Source organism: Danio aesculapii, chromosome 15 (genome assembly GCF_903798145.1).
Source record: "Danio aesculapii chromosome 15, fDanAes4.1, whole genome shotgun sequence".
Taxonomy (NCBI): Eukaryota; Metazoa; Chordata; class Actinopteri; order Cypriniformes; family Danionidae; genus Danio; species Danio aesculapii.
Genome location: NC_079449.1, coordinates 29,160,978 through 29,172,016, shown reverse-complemented (window position 1 = coordinate 29,172,016; position 11,039 = coordinate 29,160,978). Strand labels below are relative to the sequence as shown.

The following is an 11,039-nucleotide window of genomic DNA, read 5'->3' as shown; positions in this document are numbered from 1 at the left end:
AAGCAATGTATTAATAAATTGGAAATCGACATAAAAATATTATATTTATTTATAATATTTATTAAATACTAATCATGTGAACTAATGTTGTTTACTCATGTTAGCAAAATGAAACCTTACTGTATAGTGTTATCGTTTTTTTGTTTGTTTGTTGTTCTAAAGCAGGGGTGCCCAAACTTTTTCATATGAAGGGCCAAAAAACAAATATCATTAAGAGCCGTGGGTCGAAGGTAAACCAAACTATATTACATTAAAGTTGCCATGGGTCATTTAGTAGTTTATTTAGTGATATTTCAAAATAAATAGAAAACAGTACTTTAAATCTTATTAACTAATGCAGTATAACTTTTTAAATGATAACTTACTGCATTAAAAACATAATCACATTTATAACACAGTGGAGTTCAATGCTTAATACACTAGTCAAGCAGAATCTGCCTTTGGCTTGATTTGCTCTGCAAAGTGTCTGCATTTTTAGGTGACAGTATGTACAAACAAAATCTGATTCATTAATTATAATTCGGGTAAATTGACCGTCTCGAAAGGATACCCATCATTCTCACTCTCTTCTCAGTTGGGATGATGGACCAAATCAAAGGTTACCATGGGCGTCTCTGTTCTAAAGCATAAAAATAAGCCAAATATTATTAGCAAATGTAAGAACAATAAACTATTCAAGAAAACAAATCTTACAACTCATCAATTTGGCATGTGAAGGTTATGTTTTTTGTAAAACAATACAAATATTACGATTTTTTTGCAGTGTATGTTATCATAAGAAAAGTGTCAGATGTGAAACTGTTATAAACCAATTATTTTTGCATTATCTGTAATGTGTAGTCTGTGTGATGTCAAAACACGTTATTAATGACGAAATACTTTCTGAATATCACCAAGATGTTCAGTTCTCTCTGCCACTGCACCATTGTACTATCAATAATTAATCCATTATACAATGCTTAGATGTTAATATTCTCAGGTACAGTTAAAGGAAGTGAACATGTATGTATACAAATAATGCGCTCATGTAATCGGTTTCCTTTTATTGTTATTTAATAATAAAGACATTCTTATATTAAATGATCACATCAATACTGTTTCCCAATTTCAGACTTTAATTGTAAGTTCGTGTCTTGCAATTTTTAAGTTATAAACACTCACTTGCGAGTTTATTTCTTGCAATATTGAGAAAAGTCAGAATTGTGAGATACAAGTTTAGAACTGCATGATACACATTTAAAATCACAAAAATTATTAAATGAATCTTGAATCGCAAACATGAATCACAAAATTCAAAGCACTACATGATTCGATTTGCAGTGATAAGTAATTGGGCTGTTTGCATCAGATGAAACACAACAGAAATTAAAATGCAGCCATTTAAAACAGAAAATGCACTCACTCACAAAATGGTAAGGTTTATAATCTAATTAATACATATTAAACCTCTTTAACATTATTAAATGAAGGTGCTGATGAATCGCTGATATTTGTTGGTTTGCATTATTTCACAGTTCTAAAGTTCCATTTCAAACGGTTTATTTTATTGTCAAGATTTAAGGTGAACTATCTGCTGCTGCTTTCAGTAGTATGGCAATAAATGTCATGTAAAATGGCATTCAAGCTCACTTTATTTGCATTTAACACTGAATAAAGCACATGAGGTGATCATTGTCAGTTTTCTGTTGTTTATCAATTCGAGGTGTTGGTCAGAACAAAAAACCCTTCAATATTGAAAATATTCCTTCTATCGGGTACCGTTGCTTTTATTTAGAACACGATTTAAATCAGCCTTTAAGTTAGATCGTCAGACTCACTCCTGTTGGTCCTCAACCTGCTGCGCTTGCCTGTGTTTTGATCCAGGAATGCAATCCCTAGTTCATGGGTGTCAACTTTACATACTGCACCTTTGAGATATAAAGTCATCTTTCATCTTGCAATTCTGTCTTTTCATATATATATAATATGATATAACTATAAAACTGGATTTAAATTTTACAATTCTAACATTTTCTAGAAATTTTGAGCCCACATCTTGTAATTTTTTTTTTTTCTAATAATTTCTATTTTATATCCTGGAAATCTGGACTAAACTATCCTCATTTTTTTTTTTGTTTACAACTTGCAGTTTTTTTTTTGTTTTTTTTTTTTGCGTCTTGCACGTTTCGATTGTTTGTAAAAATTTTAATTGCAATTATGACTTTTGTCCCAATGCAGCCATTTTTATATGTTTTTTAACAGTTTTTCTCACAATTATAAGTTTATATATGGCAAGTCGGATTTCTGACCTTTTCCATAATTAGATTTGTATGTCTATTTATGACATTTTCAAAATATAAACTCAAATACAAGTGCATAAGTTGAGAAATGCTTATTTATATTTAGATATACACACACACACACACACACACACACACAGTTGGAGTCAGAATTATTAGCCCCCCTGAATTATTAGCCCCACTGTTTATTGTTTCCATAATTGCTGTTTAACGGAGAGAAGATTTTTTTTTACCACATTTCTAAACATAATTGTTTTAAAAGCTCATTTCTAATAACTGATTTCTTTTATCTTTGTCATGATGACAGTAAATAATATTTGACTAGATATTTTTCAAGACACTTCTATACAGCTTAAAGAGACATTTAAAGGCTTAACTAGGTTAATTAGGTTAACTGGGCAGGATAGGGTGATTAGGCAAGTTATTGTACAAAGATGGTTTGTTCTGTAGACTATCGAAAAAAAATATAGCTGAAAGGGGCGAATAATTTTGACCTTAAAATGTTTTTTAAAAAATTTAAAACTGCTTTTATTCTAGGCGAAATAAAACAATTCAGACTTTCTCCAGAAGAAAAAATGATGTATAAATTGATGTTTGTGTATCACATATACATAATAAATATACATATAATACAAAAACATATATTATGTCAAAACAAACTTTTATTTTGAATGTGTTTAATCCTAACAGGATTTTTTTGTAAAGCAATGTATTAATAAATTGGAAATCATCAGACCTGTCTTACATCTTGCAGCTCTAAGCTTTTTTCCACAGAAATCGTACTTTTAATATTACTCTTCAGATGTTTTTTGTGTATTCTGAATTTACATCTTAAAATTATAAAACAATTTCTTTTAAAATTACAGTAATTTCTCACATTTTTTACTTTTTCCTATTCTGACATTTGTCTCTGGAATCTGACTATCTGTCTCACATTTCTGACCATATTGCCTTAGAATTTAGGCTTATTTTTTGTAATTTAGACCTTTTTAGCACAATATAAATAAAAAAGAAATGCAATAAAAATTTAGGAAAAGGGGTCTGAATTGCAAGACATAAACTTATCATACATTCGCAATGTTTTTCTCAGTACAACTGTTACGACCTCAAATGTCTAGGGCTGAGGTTGAAACATACATTACAGAAAATAAATAAACAGTTAGCAGGTTTTGATTTTTACGACCTTAAGGTTCTTTTATTGTGAGGAAAAGAGGAAAAGTTTGTATTTACAGAAAACAAAGAATAGGAGCGCAAACAAAAATAGCTTCAGGGCTAAGCAAGGCCAAAGTAATAAACAAAAAACACCCCAAAGATAACTTACCTAATATTCTTTCATTCATTTTCTTTTCGGCTTAGTCCCTTTATTAACTAGGAGTCACCACAGTGAATTGAACCACCAACTTATCCAGCATATGTTTTATGCAGCGGATGTCTTTCAGCTGCAACCCATCACTGGGAAACATCCATACACTCTCATTTACACTCAATTTACAATTTAGCTTACCCAATTGACCTATAGCACTTGTTTTTCGACTTGTGGGGGAAAACCGGAGAACCTGAAGTAAACCCACGCCAACACGGGGAGAACATGCAAACTCCACACAGAAATTTCAACTGACCCAGCCGAGGCTCGAACCAGCGACCTTCTTGCTGTGAAGCGACAGCGCTACCCACTGTGCTTCCTAACTTACCTAATATAATCCCTTACTCCTTAACTAAACCAAGAAACAGGAGAAAAATCACTTCCAAAATAAATGGCACTCCAGAACTCAGTTTACTGCTTCATAAACAAGAATGGGTTTTACAGTCACAACAAAAAAGGTTTTTCCCCTAATAATTATTTTATTACTCACAATTCTTCCTCTTTTTTTTGGAAAAATTTCCGCTCACATCTTGCAATTAGATATCTATTTTGTTCTAACATTAGCGCTCTTAAATATTCGCATTCCACAAGCTTTTATTATGAAACAAAACCCAGACTTTTATTTTGAAAGTACACCTGCAGGAGGATCCAGGAAGTGCGGAAGTTGTTCTACTGGCAAATATCGTTCCTGTCTGCTGTCCTGCTGCAAATCCAGCTACTTAAACCAAAAACAACAGAAATATGCGTCAGATTTCGACCATAACATATTAATATTTAAATTAAATCGCGTACAGTTCAGTCGAACAGCGTATGCACTTGTTTTAAAGGCCGGTTGTTATTAAAAAATAAAGCATCAGAGCGCCCGTGAATTGAACAGCCACCTGTAGCTAAGCGCAGCAGCTGTCAATCAACTGATCTATGCTTTATGATACAGTATTATTGACAGGAATATGAGCTTCTTCGGCTTTGGACAGACCGCTGAGATCGATATCGTGCTGAATGACGCTGACACCAGGAAGAAAGTTGAGCACAAGACTGAAGATGGCAAAAAGGACAAATATTTCCTTTTCTATGATGGCGAAACTGTAAGTGGCAAAGTGAACGTGACTCTCAAGACCCCTGGAAAGAGACTCGAACATTATGGCATTAAAATCGAGTTCGTCGGACAGATAGGTGAGTGTTTTGTTGGTGAATGGACGTTTAGGGTAGGGGTTGTGTTTGTGTAAACGTGTGGTGGTGTGCTTCACAGAGCTCTACTATGACAGAGGGAACCATCATGAGTTTGTGTCGTTAGTGAAGGATCTTGCCCGGCCTGGTGAACTTTCACAGTCGCAGACCTTTGATTTTGAGTTCACCCATGTGGAAAAGCCATATGAATCTTACACTGGACAGAATGTCAAGCTGAGGTAAACCTGTCTGTTGTTTATTGAGGTAAAGATGGTTTTATACTTGCACATTCGTTCATTTAAACGCTTCCTATATTGTTTAACGTTGCCACGATAATTTGAATATTTGGTTTGACATCGCATTAAAGTATGACTTCAAAACAGCATTAGCAGTTATTTAATTAACTAAACAATGTTGTACTTTAATAGTCATTGGCTTATTATATGATTTGCCTATTTAGAAATAGCAAATATCTAATTCTGAGATTAAATCATTAAGAAGAAAGTCTGATTGTGCGAATATAGAACCAGCTTCACCTCAATCTGTTGTTTCTAATCTATAATGAAGTTACTAATCTGTCAGATGTAGAGGCCTGTTTTTGTCACAGGATTTCAAAATTCAAAGGTAATTTTGACTATATATTTCACAGGTTCTGACTTTTTTATGTCAGAATTCAGATTTTTGTATGTTTATGTTTTGCAGTTTGCAGTTGCAAGTTTAATTTTCAACAATTTGGAGAAATTTCATAACTGTGAGATATATAGTTAGAATTGTGTGCTATGAATTTGATATCGCAAAAAAAACTGAGCGTTTTTCTGAGAAATCTGACTTAAAAACATCTGAAGAGTAATATTTAATGTAATCTGAGTTTACATCTAACAATTCTAAGATTTTTTTCTCTCTAAAAAGTCAGTTTATTTCTCAATTTTGACATGTTTTTCTTACATTTCTGAGTTTAAAACCTGCAATTCTGACGTTTTTCTCAGAAATGAGTTTCTGTCTCGCATTTCTGTTGAAGTAAAGTTCGTTTTATATTCGCACATTTGTTCAGTGACAACTTGTAACATGCTCCCTATATTCTGTACCGTGGTACTTTGAGTATTCGGTCTGAAGTCACATTTAAGTATGACTTCAAAACAACATTAGCACTATTTAATTGACTGAACTGACTGTTGTACTTTGATAGTCATTGGCTGCTAATATGATTTCTCTATTTAGAATTCGCAAATAATACTTTTTTGAAATTATATTATTAAGGAGAAAGTCTGAATGTGTGAATATAGAACCAACTTTACCTCAATCTGTTTTTTAATCTATAACAAAGTTACTAATCTGTCAGATGTAGAGGCCTGTTTCTGTCACAGGATTTCAAAATATAAAAGTAATTGTGACTTTATATTTCTCAAGTTCTGACTTTTTATGTCAGAATTCAGATTTTTGTATGTTTGTGTTTTGCAGTTGTAGCCATTGACACTCAATTTGGAGATAATTCATAATTAAGAGATATAAAGTTAAAATTGTGTGCTATGAATTTGAAAATCGCAAGAAAAAATTCAGAATTGTGAGATTTAAACTCATCTTACATCTTGCTAATATTACTCTTCAGATGTTTTTTGTGTATTCTGAATTTACATCTTAAAATTATAGAATTTATCTTTAAAAATTACAGTAATTTCTCAATTTCTCTTTAACTTTTTTGCTATTGTGACATTTATCTCAGAAATCTGAGAACCTGTCTCACATTTCTGACCATATTGCCTTAGAATTTTGGCAAATTTTTCGCAACTTAGATCTTTTAAGTTTGTGTCTTGCAATTCTAACTTGTTTTCCTCAAAAATTCTGAGCTTACATTTTGAAGTTTTGGCTTTTTTTTCATACAGTTGCCATTTTATTTTTTGCAATTCATTTTGAATGTTCAATTCAGCAATTAATTTGAGAGAGAAAAACTTGCAACTCTAAGAAAAAAGACAGATGAAAAAATGTAAATTGTGAAATAAAATCAAGAGCCCTTTAAAGCTGTTTCATGGAACTGATATATATTCGAAAATGATCATAGCATGGGGTCAATATGAAGGATAGATAGATAGATAGATAGATAGATAGATAGATAGATAGATAGATAGATAGATAGATAGATAGATAGATAGATAGTAAAATAATATTTGTAAATAGTAAATAATATTTGACTAGATATTTTTCAAAACACTTCTATACAGCTTAAAGAGACATTAAAAGGATTAACTAGGTTAATTAGGTTAACTAGGCAGGTTGGGTTAATTAGGCAAGTTATTGTATAATGATGGTTTGTTCTGACAGTCGAAAAAAAATTTAGCTTAAAGGGGCTAATAATTTTGACCTTAAAATGGTTCAAAAAAATTATAAACTGCTTTTATTCTAGCCGAAATAAAACAAATAAGACTTTCTCCAGAAGAAAAAAATATTATCAGACATACTGTGAAAATTTCCTGATTCGGTTAAACATCATTTGAGAAATATTTAAAAAAGAAAAACAAATTCAGAGTGGGGCTAATAATTCTGACTTCAACTGTGTGTGTGTGCGTGCGTGCGTGCGTGCGTGTGTGTGTATATATACATGTATGTATATATATATATATATTTATTGTAACGCTTAGTGAACTATTTAGAGAAACAGAATAAACTTTAATATCTTGAGTATGATCTGTTTAGATATTTTCTGCGGGCAACAATCAGCAGAAGACTCAATGATATCAGTAAAGAGATGGATATTGTAGTGCAGACGCTGTGCACGTACCCAGAGATCAACTCCTCCATCAAGATGGAAGTGGGAATTGAAGATTGTCTCCATATTGAGTTTGAATACAACAAGTCCAAGTAAGTATCCATGCTGAATACTGTTTATATGTGTAAAGCATCTTGGTTAAGCCCAAAGTTTTGTTCAGTTCTACTCTTTAAAATGCGTTTTAATGCTGTTAATTGGTTCCTATTATCATTTTGAAAAAATAAATACTTTTTCATAATATTCAATGCAGCGTCAACTTTTTTCCTCACACTTTCTGAAATGATCCATTCAAGGATCTGTAAACTCCACCTTTCCGAGAATTTACTCTGCTATCATTGGTCATAAGGTCCAGTCTATTATGATTGGCCAAGGGGCACTTTAATAATTAAATGTATATATTCCAATTAAATATCTTCTAATTATAATGAGATGTCACATAGCAAATATATGGTCCCACTATGGGCTGTTTTTGTATTAAACTAATTAAAAATTATTTTAATTTAATCATTGTTAAATAATTGAACTTGTTTATGTGAACGTGTTAATTAAAAGAAGATTAAGGAAACCCACAGAATCTGACCTCCCACAATTTTGTGCTCTTTAGGTACCACTTGAGGGATGTTATTGTGGGGAAGATTTATTTCCTTCTTGTGAGGATAAAGATTAAGCATATGGAAATCGATATTATAAAAAGGGAAACGACTGGAACAGGACCCAGTGTCTACCACGAAAATGACACTATCGCCAAATATGAGATCATGGATGGGGCACCAGTGAGAGGTAAAGCTAAACTTTTCATCATGCATATTTCTTTGTGGTTAGTATAAAAAATGATTTAATTATTAACAAATATGTAATTATTATCCTTCCTGTTAAATTTTAATTATTTTATATTTTTCCACAATTTCTGTTTAACAGAAAGATTTAAGACATTTAATTTTAATCTAATTTATAATGACTGATTTCTTTTATCTTTGCCATGAAAACAGTACATTATATTTTACTAGATATTCAAGATACTAATTAAGTTACATTTAAAGGCTTAATTAGGTTAATTAGGCAAGTTACGGTAATTAGGCAAGTCATTGTATAACAGTGATTTGTTCTGTAGACAATCAAAAAAAGATTGCTTAAGGGGGCTAATAATACTGACCTTAAAATGGTTTGAACATTTTAAAAACTGCTTTTATTCTAGACAAAATAAGAAGTCTATTCTAGACTTTCTCCAGAAGAAAAAATATTATAGGAAACACTGTGAAACGTCCTTGCTCCATTAAATATCACTTGAGAAATATTTGAAAAAGAATAAATATTTAAGAGGAGGGCTAACGATTTTGCCCTAAACTGTAAATAAATCAGATTTTTTGCAACTAAAATGATTAAATATGTGGAGAGTCTTTGCAAAATTAGCATCAAATTTTGCAGCATTTCTTTTGTTTAGCTGTGAAATTATATTGAAATATACACATCTTAATTCTTTATTATTTATTCGACCTCAAAAACCATTGATTTCTGTAATTTAAGTAAAGGTAACACAGAAAAACTAGACTTTAGCCCTAAAGCTGCTGTAGCATATTTGAAAATGAAACCAATTGTTTGAAAATAAATGCCCCGTGTCGTTTGTCAGCTATTTGAACATGGTGGAAATGATTCAGAGCATGTGTGTTGTGTCTTTGTGTAGCTACTTTTTATGCCCTTTTTTCATCATCAACAAAAGAGGTCGCCAAGATTTGTACTTATAGGCCCATATATCAGTTATTTACTTCCAAACAGAAAGGGCTATTGGTTATTTGTATATAAACTCAATTGAGGACTTCGAAGACAACTCGTACGAAGAGATGATACCAACCATCAAGGACATCCAGGACAACACATACCTTTAATACACTTCATTAAACATTTACACATAGACGTCACCTATAAGCAGTAAAATTGCAGGTTAACTTAATTTGATTTTAATGCAATAATTTGAACCTTTTGTAAAGTTGCTTTGAACCAATAATTATTGTAAAACGTGCTATACAAATGAACTTGAATTTAATTATTTGTATAGACCAAAATTTTTATTTCAGCTCATCTCTATAATTACCCTAGATTTTAGTTCTCCTGAATCCTCAACAAATAATTCAACAGTAATATGTAACCGTATTCAGAATTAAAATTAAGCATTAAACAGGCAGATATTACTATGCAATTCAAGCTCATGGCTTTGCTCCTGTATACTTTCCAGGCGAGTCCATCCCCATCCGCTTATTTCTGGCTGGATATGAAATGACGCCCACCATGAGGGACATTAACAAGAAGTTCTCTGTGCGTTACTACCTGAACCTCGTCCTTATAGATGAGGAAGAGCGACGATACTTCAAACAGCAGGTCCACTACTGCATACAACATCTCTTAGTAATGAAGTATGAGTACAATCTGATCACATTCCTGTTCGTTCCCAACAGGAGATCACACTCTGGAGGAAAGGAGACATCGTGAGGAGAAGTATGTCCCAACAGGCCACCATAGCAGCCCAGAGGTATGAGGGATCAAACCCTGAACCTACGTCAGCGCAAGCCAAAGAGGAGACCGACTAGACGCTCTCCGTTCCCTCAACCGCTCAAACGAACCTTGTTACGTCAAAATAATGTTTTATACGTCTTGAAGGGATCAAAAATGAATCGTCGCTTCGTGAGATCAAAACATAAGAATTACGCTTGTAAAAGGCTAGGCTAGCTAATTCAACGTGTATAGAACTATTTTTTTATTTCTCCTTCAAATTCCGCATGTTTTCGTTACACGAGTGACCAACGTTTTTTGAAACGCCAGAAATCTTTTCATGTCTACGCCACTGTTATATATTTGATTGAGTTGTACGTCTCAAAACATTCCTCTTAAGTCTAGTGCACTGAGGAGTCAGAATCGCGCTTCTATACTTTTGTCCTGTTTAATGAGCCCTAAATGAGATTTACTGTGATCTTTTTGTCTTACGAATTTAGCGCTTTATAGAGCTCTGCACAGTATTATTCTGTCATTTAGGGCGTTATAAATGAAGGCCTGCGTAGAAATGTGTAATAAGGGAACTTCCTGTCATCTACTAACTTGTGCAAATCAGTGTCTTTTTCATGAATATTTTTATTGACTTTTTTTTTTTTGATTTGGTGTCTTAAGTGTTTATTTCCTATTAGAAACAATCAACAGAATCGTCAATATCGACGGCAGTTCCAGTATTTTCAAATTTACACCCGCTGTCGTACAAAAAAAAAAAAAAAATCGTGATTGATTGCTACTCATTTTTAAGGTAAATTTTCCATTCTTACATGCGTGTCTCATTGTATTATACTAAATATTTGTTTATTAGCTGTTCAGGTGATGAGGAATGACTATTAACTGCCATGCAACCGTGAAAACTTCTGCAAAAGGCTTCTATTTAATCAGCCCTATTGTAATAAAATTTACTAACCTCTGCATCCAAGAATATTTA

The 11,039-nt window shown here is 32.4% G+C and overlaps 1 protein-coding gene across 1 annotated transcript; it reads left to right on the top strand.

The window, feature by feature from the left end:
- Positions 1–4,305: 4,305 nt before the first annotated feature.
- On the top strand, positions 4,306–11,025 carry vps26b (VPS26, retromer complex component B). Its single transcript, XM_056473505.1, has 6 exons — positions 4,306–4,815; positions 4,892–5,048; positions 7,498–7,662; positions 8,175–8,350; positions 9,801–9,943; positions 10,021–11,025. The coding sequence occupies exons 1-6, from the start codon at positions 4,593–4,595 to the stop codon at positions 10,150–10,152; spliced, it is 996 nt and encodes a 331-aa protein (XP_056329480.1). The 5' UTR covers positions 4,306–4,592; the 3' UTR covers positions 10,153–11,025.
- The last annotated feature ends 14 nt before the right edge of the window (positions 11,026–11,039 follow it).